Source organism: Scomber scombrus, chromosome 8 (assembly GCF_963691925.1).
Source record: "Scomber scombrus chromosome 8, fScoSco1.1, whole genome shotgun sequence".
Lineage (NCBI taxonomy): Eukaryota > Metazoa > Chordata > Actinopteri > Scombriformes > Scombridae > Scomber > Scomber scombrus.
This window is the reverse complement of record NC_084977.1, coordinates 25,017,413-25,037,332: the sequence shown is the minus strand read 5'-3', so window position 1 is coordinate 25,037,332 and position 19,920 is coordinate 25,017,413. Positions and strand designations below refer to the sequence as shown.

Genomic DNA, 19,920 nt, shown 5'->3' with positions numbered 1-19,920 from the left:
TTTTTTATCCTGATTTGTGTGATGAAGCAGAAAAAAATATGTTTTTTTTTGTCTGGCTTGCTGTATTTACCTGTCTTAGTGTGATTCCTACGGTTGTGTTTGGGTAGAAGTAGGGTCAGATTTGGCTTGCTCGGGTTTAGGGTTAGAGCTACAAAGATACAGCAACATCTACATAGTACATACATGAGAAAAAGGCCTGGAGGAAGTTCCTCTTATGTTGTGGAAACATGACAACACACTGATGATCATTTTCAGTATGAGAGGCACTTGCTCACATGATGCTGTACACTCAACACAAACAGCCTGTGTCTATAGTTACAGCAAACCTCTTCTGTAAATATGGGGACATTTTTCTATTGGAAAATCTCTTCAAATACAGCAAGATGAAAATTCACTTTGTATTGCATCTGAATTTTCATAATTCATACCATCCAAATGAAAAGTATATTTGAGTGTGGCTTTTGCCAGAGCAAATGCTAGTGAACCAAGAGGCTTTCTCTGTTTATTTGCATTTATAAATGAAGGTGTGTCACAGCCTGACAAAAGGATGGTAAATAATTTTCATTGCTGCACCAGATGTCTGTTTCAAACCTTTGTTATTGAAGCTAATCAACATTTCAGGGACTACAGTCCACAGATCCTAATTAGAGGCGACACAGTGTCACACAGCTATTATTGTGCTGTTCAATGTTTTATTTCCATTTCCCTTTCACTGTGTGCATGTAATGGAGTCTGTAAATTGAACGACTTGGAGGAAAGGAGCTGACCTTCACCTGTTCTCAGGTCAATTCACAGCATCTAAAATGATGTCGTCATGAGGATGTGGCAAAGAATCCTAAGAGGTGTCCAGTGTGTGTGTATGTGTGTGCGTTGTGTGTGAATGAGGCTATATGAATATCTGTAGGTCAGCTTAGTCACTCATTTATCAGGGGCCTCTCCAGAGTATGACATTAGGCTGAATGTCAGAGGAAGATGAACACAATATTGTCTACAGAAAAGGTGGACAGCGCTAACACCTTTTGAAGTGTAATGCTGAACGTGTCTTTTGGCGCTGGCCACTTGGTCACTCCCATGTATCACTATAAAGGAAATGACTTTACTGTAATGGTTTGGCCTTGCCTGACCCTTCTGTAGGTATGATAATCAAATAGAAAATCACAGGACTGATCCTCCAAATGTTTACATTTCACTTTCTTAGTGTCATACATAACATAACAAACCAATTCTGATTCTTATGGCACTGTATCAGAAACTTCCTAAAAAAGACTCTGACTCATAGTCCCTCACTCTAAATTTGCACATAGCCAAATCTGACAGACATGATATTGTATTGATGTTTTGTAAGCACAGCTACAGTAAAGTTTAACTTATATGAATATAATATATTTTCTGCACAGGTTTGGTCAAATATGTCAGCCTAAAATTAAATCCTTAATCTTAGATTGTAGCAGGATCAAGTTACAGCTTATTTCTCTATTGCTTCCTTGTATTATTGCTCCAGAGATGTTTTATTGTTAAAGCACTTTGTAATCTTGTGATTTAAAAAAAAAAGTACCAGACAAATTAAGTTCTGTGCCATGGCACAAATAAGCACCTCATCCAGCAGAAACCTTAAAGCAGAGGATTCCTTAGCACCGTGGAGTACTTCCTAATATGTGTCCAGCAGGTGACATAATCATATCCAACGTATAAAATTATCATCATTCAATGAGTAAAGCAAGTATATTCACCCATAAGTTTCAACAAAAAATGCCACATTGCATTATTCTTAGAATCTGTCAGTGTTCACATACTGAAAATGACAGTATATGCAGTCTCATTGAAAAACATTCAGGAAAATATAAACCTATGAAATCCCTGGCTAAGTAAGTGAATGTAAGATATGAGAATCTGACGGTGCAATTTAAAAGTGCACAAAATTAGCGATGACTCAGGAATGTGGAGGAAATAACTTTGGTAAGTCTCTGGTCAGTCTTCTATTTCACATAAATATTAATCACTTTTTCTATCTGGGGAAAGGAGACTAAAAGAACATAATGTGTTGCTTTGATTCCAAGAGGAAAGGTGGTCGGTAGGTAAAGGTGTGTCTATGTATGTGTGTGCGGTTGTGTGTAGTTTTTCACTCACACACATTCACTCTCACACCTCATAAGGCAGGTTTAGGCTGTTCCATATGGATGAAATTCATATATGACAGGTCTTGGTGCATCAGAATGTAAATGTAAGCGGCTGTTTGTGTGCATCAGCAACTCTTGAGAAGTTTTTTTATTTTGGCACAGATATTTTTACACAGTTGTCTTAATGTGAATGTTGCATGTGTGAATGTCCACCTATTATTATTATTATTATACAATTTATATATTTGTCCACCATATAGAGGAATATGTGAAATTAGCATGCAGTGTTGCTCTTCTCTTTCTCTCTTAAATGTTGTTTTGAGAGTGTATGGTGGTTTTTATGCCTGGTGTAAGTTTATGTGACTGTTGCAGGTGAAAAAATTGGTTATTTGAGGTCTTTTTTATTATATGAAAGCTCTCTTTCCATAGTTGTGACCTGATACTCATCTGAAGGAAGATTTTCTTGCACCAATCACTATTCATTCCGTATTCAAAACTCCCAATGATGGCAGTCTCTAAATGTAATTCTCAGATTTCAAGTCGGAAAATAATGTATTTTACTAAAATGCTAATATTTTTACTTATTGTGTCGATGTAATTTTCAGTAAGTGAAGTCTTCACTTCATAACTTGTCTGCCCTTGCCCTTATTTGAGGGGTTAATTTAAAAAGTGTTGGCGTACACTTAGTCTGGATTGTTGAAATGGTAAGGTTTTTCCATTGTTTCGCGTTTTTGTACATTCTTACACACTCTTGAATAAGTGTGCGGGTGACATATTTCATGCTGAGGTTAATTAAAAGCATATTTTTTTAGCTCACTGAGGAAAGACTGCCAATCATTGTCTTTGGTCTCTCAGAACAAGAAGGGGCCAAGGTGAATTGTATTATTTTTCTTTTTGTCCTAATAAAAAGATAAGAAGAGTTAAAGGACAAGAATGAATAGGCTTATTTGCTGGTTTATGCATTTTAATTAATCCTTTAGAGTGTGATATGTTGTTACCAGCACCATTTTGCATCCCTGGCTGAATTAAACAGGCTGCTTTCTGGGAGAATGAGATCACTATTGTTGTTATTCATGATATGAAGGTGGAGGGAAAAGCCCTTATTTGTGGATGCCTTACAAAGCTTAATTGTATACTAGAGCTATGAATAAAACTTCCAAGTATGTATTCTGTGTGTGGCTACAGCTGGCTCTGTTAGCAGAGACAGGGAGGAGTGAAAAATGAAAAAAAGGGGAGTGTGGACAGGAAAAGATGGGATTTATGCTAACATGCGGGTAGGTAGGAAAAGGATTTATTCAGTCCTTTGTGAAGACCAATGCCATTACACTAGACCCCACCTCGACAGCCTCTTTCCCGTTTGTCTTTTGTTTCTGTTCTATACTCTGTTCTCTCTTCTCTTTCTATTTACCTTTGTCTCTGGCCCTGACTGCTCCTTAATCCCCAGAGCCACATTTTTCATTTATTCTAGGCCTACACCTTCTTCAATTCCATCTCTCTCATGTCTTTAAAACTCCCTTTCCCTTTTTTCTCTTTACTTACAATCAATACTCTGTGCTGGTGAGTATGTGAATGTGTGGTTGTCTCTATCTTTTCTTCAAGCTGCCATACCATATCATCCACATAAATAAATCTAGATATACATAAATGGAGCCTTAGTCCCCACGGCTGAGATGCTGTGAGTTTCTCTGCCACGTACATCATTATTATGGCTCCCACTTGCACCATCAGTCATTACTCTGCCTTTTACCACACACCATAGGACATCCAAGGCTACACACATAAACATCAAGCTAATAAGCTGGCTAGCTTCTCCCTTGCCAAGTAGAATAATACTGTGTATACACTGCCATGGTTTGTGTAATTCTTTAAATACTTCCATAGTTCAAATGAGTGCACTGATTCACAGTAGTTCTTCTGAGGTGGGTTTCTTGTAAAAGCAAATTTTATGGCACTAACAATACAGGATTTATTCTGTAGCTGGACAGTACAAAAATATTTCTATACTTATAACAAGTATAACATTTCAAGATACGGTATGACATTTTACAAAATATGTGTATTTGCTTTCTTGCTGAGTTAGGTAAGAGAATCAATATCATTCTCATGTCTGTACACTCAATATGAAGCTACAGCTCGCTTAATCACTTCTCCCAGCCCAGAAATAGTCAAGCACAAAATACCCATGAAGCCACAACTTGCTGTTTTTTGTTTTATTTCAGATTGAACAAATTATATGTAATTTGTAAGGGAGATATAGAGGTGCTAGCAAGCAAGCTTTTCCACCTAGCTAGTTTTTAATGCTAAGCAAAGGTAACATCTGCAGGAAATAACTGCACATCTACAATACAAGTGAGAGTCGTATCAATCTGCTCATTTAATTCTTGACAAGAAAGAAAATATGCCTTTTTCCCAAAATGCACAAGTGTCGATTATATGTATTTTCATTGGTTTCATGACACTGGAAATTATTTTGGTGTCAACACGGAGACCACAAAAGACCCATGTGCTCCAAAAATCTAAAACCTCTTAAGTGAGTGAAGTAAAAGATGGATAATACAATATTTCAGACAGCTTCAAAGTTTTAGTAGGTAAAATTACAATTTTTCTTACATTCATACAGTATTCTCCAAGATTCTTCTTACCCTACCAACCATCTTTTTAACTTCCTCTCCCTTCTTCAAAAAGACTTGGAAGTATCAAACTAAGACAGCCAGGTTTTGCAACAGCACCTACCCCAAGGCTGTGTGTACCCTTAACTCTTAAATCATTAATGTGTTGCCTGCTTATTCCGGTCTGTGACACACTGTAAGAGTACAACGGTATACATCATAGCTGGTCGTGGTACTGATAGACTCCCCTTGGGAGTGTTGTTTTAATTATGTATTATTATTACTAATACTTAAATTGCTTTTATGTCCTAAGGTGATCATTGTATGTGAGTGGAGTTATTGTTCTGTGTGTGTGTATGTGTGTGTTGAAATGGCAATAAAGTACTGGAGCCTTGAAATGATTGTCCATACTAGAATGTAGTGATTTTCAACTGCTTTAAAGTAAGGGTCAGTGATGGTGTTTAACACCAGACCCATGTGAAGTAAAATGGAACAGTAGCAGTCACAGTTAGTCTCTTTGCTCATCAGAAAACAATACCGCAACACAAGCACAACCACACACATATTTCTTTGCCATTTGTCAGCCCCTGTATATTTCATCATGGCCAGGCAAGGCATCGCTAACACGCCAAGCGAGTGCTTTCTCTTGTTCAGTGGCTCTTGCTGTCAAGGAGAGGGATTTATTAGCCTCTCCCCGTGACAGACTCAAGTGCTTCAATTTTCCCCTTGCTTGGAGAAAGTGACGGCACAAAACCTGTGGAGTCCATAGGTAATCAGAAAACACAGAGCCAGAGTCGGTTCTGCAAAGACTCAACTGGACCCTGAAGGTGGATCATGGGATGGATAAAATGGAACAAAACCTTTGGGCCAGTTAAGATACCATTAGGGGTGCAGCTCTGCTCATATGTGACATACTCTTTTCACTGCAACATGATTGGAGCTGACCAGCTCCTCTCAGCTCTAGGGAGATTTATAGTGTATTTTAGCTTATGGTTCTGTTTTTTCCATTCTGACATTTTACTTTTTAAGTTCCCTCTCACTAGTTTCATCATGGGTGTTGTTTCGGGTTGCAGCCAGCAACAAACGTACTTAACTTGCACTCATCAGGTGCAAGTACAATATACTGTACAGTACCATTTATTATAATGCAGGGTTTAATGGGTCTTTTCATGAGCAAGTTTGCCTATCTAAAATACTCAAATTATGTAACAAACTGGATTCAGTAGGAGAGTTGTTTTTAGTCATGCTGAGTTCTTTACATTTTCAAAAAATGTTGCATACACCCAATGCACACAAAAGAAAACACACACATTCACACACAGTTGGGAAAATCAGCGAGGTTAAGAAATGTCCAAAGTTCACCTGACTTGCCCTGATACACTGAGTCCACTTCAAGGAACAGACACCAACAAAGTCTATCTCATCAAATGCTTAGTACTTCATGGTTGCTGTCATATTTCCAAGACTCCAGCCAATAATCTGCTGTGTAACGGTAAACATTGCTTGGTAATGGATAAATTAAAATTGGATTGGAAAATTATTTTGAAGCTGGTGCTCAAGAATCACTCTTTACTTAACTTAAATTTTAATTGCCTATCATTATTACTTTGTGTTAAGTATATTATCAAACTTTTTTGATATGCTTCTGTAGTGCTTACTGCTATAAAGTTTTCGCACTGCATATCCCAGAGATCACTTGTCAGTCACGTTGAATAGATGGTGGTATACTTTTAGAATATAATGTACTATCAGCTTTAGATTACTGCTTTAATTTTCTTTGAGACCTAATGGTGTATGTTTCCTCTGTCTCCACAGCAAAGAAGACGTGTGCGACCACAGACTTTGCCTGTAAGAATGGACAGTGTGTTCCAGCTAGGTGGCGCTGTGATGGAGAGCCAGAGTGTGCAGACGGTTCAGACGAGGCTGATGCAATCTGCAGTAAGTAGCTAACCAGACCCACTGACAGACATACGAACACAGCCACACATGAAAAGAAACAACGCCAAAGGCAAACAAGTAAACACAAACAGAGGGACGGCCATTAACACACACCCACATTTTACTTACTCAAATGCAATAACAGCTGTAAGCGCATGTGTGTGTATGTGCATATGTTTGCATGTGTGTATTTAATGAAATGAAAGTCTACATGAGATGAAAGCACAATTTCCAAAACACATGCACTCATAAGCAAGACGTCATAGTGGGTTTTTGTGGGTTTTTTTTTCATTTCTAAAGTCATATAATTTGTGTTTAAACCAGTTTACTTCCACACACACACAAACACAGTGTTATACCAACGCATACACACCCTTTCCTTCAGCATAAGGTACTCTCAAGGTCGGTCGGTCTGAGTGTATCACATTTTCCTTTGCTCCAGCCACTGTGCCAACCTTCTCTTTCTTGCACATTGCCTCAGAAAATTGCTCTCAGTTGCTTTTTTTTTTGGTTGCTTTTTTTTCTTGGCTACACCATCAGACGCAGGACCTCCATACATGGTTTCCGTAAATGGACGAATAGACAAGATGTTTTTCTTTGTTCACACTATCTGCACTATCAGACACAAGACCTCTATACATGACCACAGTAAATGGATGAATAGACAAGATGTTTTGCTTCATTCACTCTGTTTTGATACAGCACACTAAGAAGAGTAAGAATTGGAAATCATTTCTGAACCTTGAATCTGTCTCTCTCACATACCGAAAGATTTACTGTAATTTACATGTTTAGTTCATATCAAAAACTTCTGTGTTGTGATTCTGACTTAAGTCGTCATCCTAAAATCTGTTAAAAATCTTTTAAAAATCTTTGGAAAAAAATTAACTACTGTACTGAGAAAACGGCCATGCCACTCTATATAAGAATGCATGTGACAGTAATTTTCATTTGTCTAGCACTGTCTACTCAACTGTTGTTGAGGCCTATGTACTCAACATACACTAGTGTAATCATGAAAAATAGAAAACAGTCTGTAAACAGCCTTCACCTGTTACACTCTTTTTTAAAAAGGTTGGCAGGTGTTGAGGTCGCTCCCTGCCACAATTATGGAAAATGGAACACAGCCACAGTGATTACAGGGTTTTTAATCAGCAGCCAGTCAGAGGTAACCCTGCATTCACAGGTTGATAACTGGACCGCAAAGGGGTGTGATGAGTTTGAGCTGGACAGATGAACCGCAGAAAGAAAAGAAGTAAGAGACTGTGATTATGCCAGGACTTTAAAATGCTTTGAGATATGTTTGTGTTGGATTGTCATCAACTGGCTTTTGGAAATGTATTGTAGAGGTGAAATTAAATTCTGACACGAAGCTACACAATAGCTTCACAAGCTTTTAAACTATTTTCATTTCACGTTTCTAAAAATAAGTAAAAGTAAGTGTGAAAGCGCGGTCACATCTCTTACAGTAGGTGCAGAGGTTGAGACCAGTTCATTTTACCTTTATTTTGACATTCAGTGATGTTTACAGTATTCATTACAAGTTAAACCCTGAAACTTTGTTTTCTATATCATAACAGACTTCATTCATCATTATTAATCTGAGCTGAGATCTTCCTGCTGCTTTAGTTTCTATCCTGTTCATTACTCACCCATGTCCCTATGTGACATTCCTCACAAAAGCTACTCGCTATATAGAATAGGTGTGGTAAATGGTCAGAACCAATACACCAGGATTTATGGAGGAGCCAAGTCATAACTTAATATGCTATTCAATGTAAATCATAATCTTAGTTTGGGTGTCTTCAGGTAAGGCTTGGGTGAGTTTTCTAAGAGGTACTTTTAGAGTTTCTGGTTTTGGAGGTACTGTGCCACAAATATCATTGAAGTGCTGAAAGTATCCACCTATTTGATCCATATCAAAGCTGTCATAACCCTCTCTGTACCAGGTAGCTTTGCCATTTTGAAGCAGCCCCTCTAACTCCAAAGACTAAGCTTGTTTGATGGCTATATTCAGACCAGAAACAGCAGTGTGTCAGAAAAAAACAGGGCCTTCATTCAGATGGCTCATTGTATGGTGGCACAGTCTGGGTGCCTTTTTGGAATTGAGTGAAACATGGCTGGGTTACTCCTGGATTTATTTTGACAAAAAAGTGAAAATAGCTGTTGAATGTGTGTGGTGCAGTGTACAGTTGTTGTGTGCAGTCATGCACCTTTTAGAGTGACGTGCCCTCAATTGAAAAAATGATGATTTGACAGAAAATAGTCAGTAAAGATTTAATTTTGTATCAAGATAGAACAAAAAGATGAAAAATAAAGGTTGTGATCAATGATGGTATTGATTTTTTAAGCCTCTTACTCCAAACATCAAAGAGCCCCTGTGCGTTTTTGACATAGTCTGCTACTCTGTTTGAACAGCTTAAATGCAGTGACCAGGTTAGTACTGTATATGTTGGGAGCTTTCTTAAGACTCAGCAAGAGTTTTATGGTTATATATAAACTTCAGCAGTTGAGCTGACACTTATCAGCCTCTGAGCCAGCAGGAGTTGAATGCTGATATACCATGAAATTCACTGGCATTTCACAGGGGTTCACATATTAATCTCATACATAGCCAATATTTTCTCTGAAGATAAGAGCTGGATTACAAGAGGTCAGTTTTTACGCCTCTGTCTTATCACACAACTTTCCATATGGTTGTAACTACAGGCCATCTCCTATTTGCAATAGTCATTAAGATGATTTTCAAAGAGGTGATCAAAGAGACTCTTGAAGATTCTCAAAGTAATAAGTCCTATTGGGATAAGCCAAGGGTGTGTGTGTATGTGCACATGCCTATAAAGGGTATGAGTGTGTGTAACCTCATAATGTGTGTATACAGCTAGTCAGTGCTTGCATTTAGTATTCATCACAAGGTGAATCTGTGAGTCATTTCATCAGATTAGTGGACTTGTGGTTAAGTCTCATTATGTCTAATCAAGGTCAGACGCTGTGAGAGCTTAACTTTCTTAGCCAGATTGATCCTCACAGCTGGGTGTGCATGTGTCTGTGTGCATGCAACAGAATGTGTCCAAATATCAAATTAAATCACTAGAGTGTGTATTTTTGACCATTTTTAAGGACCAGTTTGTATGATTTAGAGGCATCTAACTGAATATTCCCTCCTTCTCCCCCAGCAAGCGTGTAGTAGAACCTACAGTGGCTCTCCTAATTTAGATGTAAGGGCTCATTCTAAGCTAACAAAAACACAATGATTTTCTATTTTCAGGTGACTATACACTGATAAAAACATATGAATATTATTTTCAATTTCTGCCAAGTCCGTTCTGCTATATGCCACTAAATTCTACACACTGCTCATGTCAGTTCCAGAAAAATCAAGTTATCAGTCATCATCAGTCTGTTGCAAACATCTTATGAATCCAATATTGATATGAAGAGATATTTAAACGATAACTACCTTAGTAGGGTTGGGTACTGCTTAAATTTGATCTGCTGCTGCTGTATTAAAATAAGTCCAAACTTCTCAATTTTAACGTTGTTATTTATTTATAACATTTTGTTGTGTAAGCTAAAATAAACAATACATTAATAATAAACAAGATTATAGATAACAAGTTATTAAGGCTATCTGCTAGAGATGTGTTGTTTGCTGAAAATGCAAAGACAAGAGCCTGTCGTCTGCAGCTCTTCATCAAACATCTCACTGTGACTGTTTCTGCATGTACTGTTCCTCTCTGCAGTATTTCTAACTGATCTGCTGAACACATAGCTTCAAATATTTCCCGATCTTGTCGTGTTGACGTGTTTTTATTGAAGAGTTGCACTGCTAACACCAAGCTAAAATCGTACCAAAGAAGTGTTTTTTTTTCTACTCCCTGTACGGCTCAGAGTGCTGGAGAATGACAAAGCGACCTCTCCAAGCTGTCAACATTTCACAAAAGAAGCCTCAGAAAATTCCTACGTGTCTTCTGGCCTAACACCATCTCCAATGAACAACTACTCGTTTGGAATAATCAAGAGAGCATTAACACCACCATCATGAGAAAGCGGTGGAGATGGATTGGACACATTATGTAAAGGGAAAAGGATGACATCACAAGACACCAAAAGGAAGACCTAAAGAAACCTGGCATTGCACATTGGAGAGGGAACTGGAAACCCTGACACACACATGGGGTACCATACACAAGCTCACCCTAAACTGACATAAGTGAAGACCCTTTGTTGCTGCCCTATATGCCAGTAGGCATAAAAGAGAGAAAGTGAAAAGTAGCGCCGCTAACAAAGCTCCACTAACTCAGTGATAAACACATTTCATTGTATATAAGTTCTTTACAATTAAAGCCTACTGATAGTTTGTCAGTGGAGAGCTTTTAATTTGAAGCAGAAGCAGGAAACGTTTTCATCAGCAGTAACTTAACACAGCTCTGATACTCTGATATCGAATTTGGTACCCAACCCTAGGTTTTAATGGTGTCAAAAAATTATAGACGACTAAAAATCTCTATCATCTGATGTTTAGAGATGGCTCACAATGATTTTAAACGTGCTTTGGAATACCCTTTACAAATCTGTGGATCATTACTATTTGAAAATGATTTGGAAGTATCTGCTTTTATTGTTTCTCCCACCATTTAATCAGATTTTTCCTTTAATTGTTACCAGTCTGTGTATCGCCACATTACCAACCCGAGCTGTCACCACCACCTTATCTTCTCATTCAATCTAATCAAGCCACCTCTTCTATTTTACACTCGTCTTTGTCCTGTCTCTCTGTCCTTTGCTGTGTCCTTACACCCTCTGATCCTCTCTCGACCAGCCTACCGTATTGTATCACATCCTCTTTTCTATCCTCTCGTTCTTTCGTGCTGTATGTCCTCCACTTTTCTGATCTGAGTTCAGTTTAAGTAATGCCTTTGATTGAATTGATTTCCCTGAGAGGGGATCAATGGGCTGATCCCTGAGACCTCTGGTCGACTGCTGATTAACTATGGACCTCCAATGACACCTCTGACATCACATACACATACATATACACACACACACACACACACACTTGCTCCTCAGGAGTGGTCTGTAATTACACATCTGAAAATGAATCTGGGTGTTGACGGGATTCTGGAGAAAATGCTCAATCAGACGAGTGGTGGTTGATGCATGAAAAACTGCATATCGGTACACTATGTTCTGCACCAATGTGAAGTGCAACACATAATCCCTTAGTAGTCATTGCAGTTGCATTATGAGAAGTGTTAGAAGTGCTATAAAATGACTAGTTCAGAGACATTCATTTATTAAATTTAACACGCCAAGGACACATAACTGAATATTTGACTGGATGTGATATACTTTATACTTTGTACTCTTGAAAGAGTCTCAAATATGTCACTGATCATGTTACTTCAATTAAATCACTGTAATCAGTCTGAGGTCCTTTTTAGTGCAGGAACTTGTCTAAATTACATTAAAGATTTGGGATCAATTGTTACAAAATCAGTAAACAAACACAGCCATGCAACCCGACAGTAATTTAAAATAAAAAAAAGTTATTTGGAAGTGTTATATAAGTAGGTGTGATCATAGCTAAAATATGAAATCAGATTCTGTAAGATTAATGGGACACTCCAGAAACAGATTACACATGCAGCAATTGTATCCATTTTTTATCTGCTTATACCCTCCAGAACAATAAACCTCCTGATCCACATCATAAAGGATCAGATTCACATATAATCTTGTTGTTCACCAGAAGAACTTGTGAACCACATTAATATTCAATAACATTTCTTAAGCACCCTCATAAAATTAGACCATTGTTGAGTCATTGCTGAATGATTGTCAGTAATCTAGGGAATTGTACCTGACACCAAAATCTCAAATAATCAAGCACAATTAATCACGTTTGCAGTACAATGACTCATCATTTACTACAGTTGGCCATCTTTAACTTACATAATAAGCTTTGCTGTGGGGATCCCTTGTACCAGACATCAAAGCCTAGATTCTCCGTTGTCTAGGCATTACTAAGTCAGTATCCATTTATTCTGAGTGGCATCAGCAAGATCCTGCAGTTTGACAATCAGTGCTGATTAGAGGAACTGTGTAGACTCTCTCAAGCATTATTTATACTTCATCTTTATGTGTGCACACTCTTTTAGCTCTGCTGCTGCATATCTGTCCTCTACAGCCAACCTCACTCAGTCACATATTGAACCAACATGTAACACTCTTTCTACAGTCCCCTGTGAGTCCAAGAGATGCTTCAAAACTTCAGATATAGAGAGAAAACTGTTCAAGAGTTCTTAAGCTTTCTATTTATTTGGAGGGTATTTTATATTCATAACATAAACGTCTTGTATCATCAAGGAAAGTAATCTAATCATCATGAGTCTACTCAGGCACTTTTCATACTCGGCGGTACTGGAAAGCCTCTAAACTCATTGTGAAACATAATAGAAGAAAAAGAAATGAGAATTTTGATAACTTTAGGAGTGGCGTAATCTCAAGTCACACATCACGGTAGAGTACTGTAGCATAGTGAGATAAAACTGAGAAAACAGCAGTCTTAGTATTCCCCTTGGCTCTGCTATTATCAAAGCAGTTTTATTTTAATTTACTCAGAAGGAAAAAGGAGCGTTGGGTTCTTTGATGTGAGGGTCAGTATTGAAATCATTGATGTTAACATTTTAAAATTCCAAAGACTAAACTCTGTCTGTGATCAGTGCAGCATCCTGCCCTCAGCACCTTCTTAAATTAAAAACATTGTTGTTAAAGTACAAAGACAGAGTCGATGTTTCAGTTGATATTAAATATAGTAATAAGCCCCAGTAAATGCTGGTATGTTAACTACTTTTTTATTTTACTGATTATCTGATTAGATTTATAACACATTTATCCAACACTGTAGGAGATTAAAACTGTCATGATTTCAAACTTTAATTCTTACTGATTTCATTCCATCTGATGAAACTCATTCATCTAAAGACACAGACCGTCAAAGCCTCTCATCACAGCATGACTTTTCCCCCACTTTTTGTAGAAATGATCTGTAGCGCTCATATCGAGTCCCTTCTGATATCATTTCATTTTCTTTATGTGGTAAAAGAAAGAGATTGAAAATGGATACAGCTGAAGGACAACTGCTTTTTGTCTTGCTTCTGCTTAGGCAAACAGGAGGAGCCAAACTGCTTTATACCTGTGGGTTTATGTAGGGAGAAGGAAGGCTACATTGGAGGATGTTCTTTATGAGGATATCACTGATGGCAGTTATTGCTTTTTGACTATATGCTAAAACATGAAATCAATAGTTTAAAAACTAGTTGTTAAGATAGATAAGATAAGATAACATAATCTTTCATCTCCCGAGGGCAATTTGTCTTGGGCAAAAGTGGTACACAGAGCTGCAGTCAAGCAATACATGACAATACAATACATAGTAGAAATAATACATAACTGACAAGTCAATGCAGTGGTGCACAGCCGCAGTCACAAAATACATAGCAATGCATAGACAGCAGGACAATGGAATGTATTGTGCATGTGTAATATAACTGACACGAGGCTGATAAACACTGCTCTTTCTGAATGGACATTACTTACTTTAAAGATTACAAGACAAGATATATTATGTAACATGTTTGGCTCTTAAGATAGCAATGTCAACCGGCCAGTTGGTGAGTCAGTCAGTACCTTACATCGCTATGGTCCAGACTAAAATATCTCAACAACCAATGAATGGATTGCCTTGAAATTGTGTAAAGACATTGATAATCCCCGGAGGATCAATCCAAATTATTTTTATGTTTATCTGACATTATATCTAGTGCCACCTACTGGTCTAACTTTTCACAAAATATTTCATCATAATAAATAATTAACTAATATTTCCTCTTGCGGGATTAATGCACACCTGTAATTATAAATGTGTCTTTAACCAATGGTTACGTTTAGCTGCAGAAAACACTTTCTTTCTCCATTACTTTTAAAGCATACAAAACATGTGTCAAACCAGTCCGGCATCAGTTCATATTTAGTGACAATTTATGCAAATCAGATGCAATTGTGCCCATTTACATCTTTAGATTTATATTCTGCTAAACTGAAAAAGGATGCTGAAAATGTTGCTCCCCTAATAGTAATCTGCAACAGGCTTAGTAATTATTTCCCTTAGTTGTTAAAGTATACACATGTATGAATTGCACACTATTATTTATATATGCATTTATTTATCAGTAGGCAGGATAACACTCTGAGTGTTTTAACAAAAAAGTCATGTATGAAAATTAAAATGTGAAAAAATATATTAATTGAGTTACAGAAGAATCTGAATACTCTGGCAGTGCACTGCATATGTATTGGATGTTTAACTATTCAATACTCTCCCAATATATCAGTCTAACACTAGCTGCCCTTCGGTTGAAACTTGAACTTCCCTACCTCCCCCTCTATCACCCTTTGTCTTTCCTGTCATCAGTTCCACCTGCTTCTGTGTAGTGAGGTGGGTTTTGCCTTGTGTGTGTGGCTGAGACAATAGGAAGGTCAGCATATTATAGCACAGAGGCAGGAGGTTGTGCTAGTTAATTATTTTGGAATATGAACGGGAAGGATTCAGTGAGTTGCAGTGTCGGACCGCTTCAATTTCATGCTTGAGGCAGCGGCAGGAGTAATTTCCCAGGTGGCCTCTCCCTCTACCTCTCTCCCTCTCTCTCTCTCTGTCTCTCTGTCTCTCCCTCTGTCACTATCACTCTACCTTTCTTTCTCATATAGAAAACTAGTGACCCCACCATCAAAAGACACACACACCTGACAGCCGACTAATACACACATATTCAAACAGATGTTCACAAGAAAGTCATAAACGGAACTAGACATACTCTCAGGTATGAATTTGAGTGTGAGTGTATGTGTGATTTTGTGTGTGTGTGTATGAGTGAGACTTGAAGTGTATGAGTGAGTATTCTGAGGTCACTCTGATTTCCCTCTTCAGAGTCAGAATAGTTTAATTTGTCTCTTACTGTGTGTTCTTTTGATGGAAAATTTCTGTTGCCCTAAATTGAACGTCACTCACTGGCCACTACACACACACACACACACACACACACACACACACACACACAACTTTAATATCTAATATTCAGTACCAGTCAAAGGTTTGGACACACACTCTCATTTAAGGGAATGGGAATGTCCAAATGTTTGACTGGTACTGTATGTGCTGATTTTCTTTAGTTTTAATCAATCGTTTTGATCCATTAGACAGTTTGGTGTGATTTAAAATTGTCAAAAATGATCAAATAGCATGTAACAGTTTTTCAGTTTGCAGGGATGAACAGTTTCAATCGTCATTGCTATCAGCGGGTGGATTAAGATTTAAAAGAGAAAAAAAACGTAAGTCCAAAATCGATGATTTCCTGTGATTGTCAGCTCACGTTGAGAGTTACTGGCTCAGCCACTGAGAGCCATGTTGAATCAAGGTAACTGGCTTTGTGTTGCTGACATCAAACTCAAGGCTCTGAGTTACCACTTCTTTTATATGATTGGTTGAAACTGTGACTGCATATAATTTAAATTTCTCTTCCAGTGTATTTTTTATGCAGTGAACTATAGTTCACTTGAGGTTTGAATGACACATTTATCTTTGAAGGTTGTGTTAAATCAGTTTGGAAAAAGGACACTTTATTCAGGTAGTACATGTCAACAGTACAAGGACGCATATATAAAGAATGTGCAGCTGTTTCATGTCTGCACACTGGAATGACAAGTCTCATAGGGCCAGCAGAATTCATACAGAAGTATTTACTGTGTGTGGAACAACAAATCCCCTTAGCTAAACAGCAAAATAGGTTGAACTGTATGTCAATACCTTAAAAATATTATGGTCCAAAAATTACTCTGGGGTTAAGATTTGATTCATTTTAGTCAATAAAAGTACTTTGTTCAATTTGACGAAACAATGCCAACTCAAGGACCATGTGCTGCCTTTTTTAAACTGTCTTCATCAGCAGAGGGAGTTCATTTGTCATGGAGATGGGTCTGTTTACATGTGAGCTCATGATGATTTATTCCATAGCCTTTTTACCACTTTATGTCCCTGGTGGCCCTTTATGCAGCCTTCAGTTCAGCTTCTGTCTGAAACAGGGTATTTTAGCGCCTGTCTCTTTAAGGCCTCCCTCCTCATGAGCCCTCTCTGTTCTGATTGGCCAGAAGCTGCCAGATATGTGAGCAACCCTAACCCTAATCCTAACGTGAACAAAGCATGGAACAACCTAAGCAACAAAGGCTAGCCATCTGTGGGCATGCACAAACAATCTGATGTCATCACGAGGAGGAAGTAGAGTTCATTTAGCAAAATAAAGCATTTGGAACGGGTTGAATCATTTCACATATGTTCACCTCATGTTGTCGAACTCTGAGCATGTTTAATATAGACATCCGACATCATAATAGTTTATAAATAACAGTAAATCACAAAAAGCACGATAGATCCTGTTTAACAACACAACAGCAGACCTTGAGTTGGGATTGTTTTTTAAAGATGCTATTCCCAGGGTCAGGAATGTACTTTACTTTTACTTGGTTATGGTTAGAGAAAAAAATATTGCCAGGATTAAAAGAGTGTTGGCAGGAGACAGGCTTTAGTGTCAAACTTACATGCTTTGTTCATCCAGCCATGTGCCCTGACCTAACCCTAAGACATTTTGTCACAGTATAACATTGACAGACTAGCTTTTTGCTACTGAGAGAGGAAACAGTCACATAAATGCAAGACGTTTCTGGTCAGGAATATGTAAACATAGTTTGAAGCATATGAGCAAACAACCAATGCTGTCATTTTTCTAGTGAGGCCAGTCTACATTGACAGTGTCTACCTCAACGGATGTAAGTTGAAGTGACAGAATCATGTGTATGTGTTTGCATATGAAATCTGGCTCATAAATTATTTAAGATGCAATACTGTCAGTGATTTTAATGTCACCTAAAAAGACAAACAGTAAAGGTCATCGCTCTGTCTTTCTTTCTATCTCTCTTTCACTCACACTTCACACTTCTGTAAGGTCATCATCTCAGGCCCTCTTGTGCATTATGCTTATCTTGCTGTATTTTGTGGCATCTCATTATCCAGGAATGTCTTTACCTTGATTTATACCAGTAATAAGTTTAAGTGTATTGATCCCTTAAGGGAAGACACACAATAGTCCCCTAACCATAATACAGACAACAAGAAATGCCCCTAGATGCATCGAATTTTAGCTACTACACAGTAAGCATTTAGCATTTATGAATCCCAGAAAACTAAACTTAGGCAGCCCTGTGAGAAATATACATTTTTTAAAGAAAACATAGGTAGATTGTTGTTTATCAGAGCCTGTAATTGGTCAATATTGATGTAACTCCCATAAGTTACACAGAGACATCTCATAGTGTAAGTGCTAAGTTTAATTAAACACTTTCAGGTGGGTAGACTTTTTTCAGTTGATTTCTTTTAATTAAATATTGCCTTGATTACTGGAAAATAAACTATTAATTTACATGTTCTGCTTATAACATTCTCTTTTCAATAAAATATTTATTGAATTAATATTTAATTGATCAACTTCAAATCTCACAGGCCCTTCTATGAAACAAGCAGTGAAGCAGATTGAGAGTGGGGAAACCTCAGAGCCAATGTTTTCAGATCAGTTTCAGATTGATTTTTTTCTGATACCAGATTATTTGGCCCCCATGTTGTGGTTATGTGAAGTTGAAACAGCTGTTTACAGCAAACTTGCCTCCTTGTTTACACTGTACACGGCAATCAAACTGTGAAAACCACCTACACTGCAGCAACCACTATGTGTTTTTTTCATCAATTCCATTCTTCCGTTCAATTAGTGACCCTCGCTCTTGGCTGATTACGATTGATTGGTGGTCAATATGTTTTTGCTCTCAAAGGGATTCTTGTAGAGCTGGAACGGCCTGATGGGATTGCTTTTGCTTTTGCTTTTGCTTGTGCTTTGGTTGTATTTGTAAAGAACCGTGCATGATAGAAGTTGCATCTTCGTATCATATTCCTTCTAAATTTATTCACGATCGGCTGAAAAACTCCAGACTGGGTTTTCAGCAAAAGATTGCTTTTATGTTTGTCTCATGTTTTTTTTTTTATCTTCTCAGATCTGGTACCCAAAAGCTGATTTGGGAGACAGAAAAGGTGTAACAAAATGTCTTTACTTGGCCAAAAGGCAAGCTTTAAAGATAGCAACAAGAAAACAGTCAGATATGCAAACAAACTCAGCGACTTACAACAGGCAGGAAGTAATAAAAAGACAACAGATGAAGAACTAACAATTCCAGATTCTATAAATACACCAAGATTTTTCATTTCAGATGTTTAACTGTTGTTTGACACAAGATGTCTGCTACTTTACTGAGGAGTTCGTTATCAGTGTATGTGCACTGGAGGCTTCATGTTTCCATCACACTAGTGTTAGTTGGATAATGAACAACTACCACTGGCATCCAACAAATAACGCTTGTAAGTAAACATCTTATATTCAGATTAAAAGTGAGTTTGTTAGTGAAGTTAAAACATTACAGTAAAGTAACAATAATCTAACACATTATTGAGTGAAGGTGGACTTGAAAGTTCAGTTTGACAAGTCAAAATGTCAAGTGGTTAATTGCAGGACTGGAATGACATGAAATAAAATGTCTGTGTGCCCAAAAGAGAGATTAATCATATGACTTGCAAGCAAAAACAAGGACAGAAGAAGATGAAGAAACTTTCCCTGTGACAAAAGCACATGAATAGCAAGTAATCTTAGCATTGATCCAACACAAATGATCATATGTTTTTGTTTGTAAAATATAAAACCATTTCTTGTAAAAAAACACACATGAATTGCACAAAATGACACCCAATTGTCCACAGCAGGTAGCAGTATTCAGGCATACAAACACACTGTAGAGTTGTTTTCAGACATTCTCTGTGGGTTTCCTGTGACTCAAATTAATTGTGCAGGAAATGATTTTGCCACACTCAATCAAAATTCTGATATTTTGTCAGCCACTAAACTTGTTAAAGCATATAATGTAATTTAGCCCGTTTTATATTGTGCTGACTTTGAAAGCCAACTTTACACAGCCAGTAGCTGTCTTAAAATATTAGAAAAGTCCATTCAGAAGCCTTCAGAAGTCAACTGTGCTCTCCACATAATTCGGCTGCCTGTTTTAATCTTCACACCCCTGGCTTTGTGCCCCGACCCCGTCTTTGAATA

The 19,920-nt window shown here is 37.6% G+C and overlaps 1 protein-coding gene across 1 annotated transcript in view; it reads left to right on the top strand.

Annotated features, from left to right (window-relative positions):
• The window catches only part of lrp8 (low density lipoprotein receptor-related protein 8, apolipoprotein e receptor), a 166,082-nt gene that overhangs the window by 75,184 nt on the left and 70,978 nt on the right, over window positions 1-19,920 (top strand). The window contains exon 3 of the mRNA XM_062424911.1: window positions 6,542-6,664. Within this exon, the coding sequence (XP_062280895.1) occupies window positions 6,542-6,664 (123 nt within the window). The remainder of the gene's footprint in view (window positions 1-6,541; window positions 6,665-19,920) is intronic.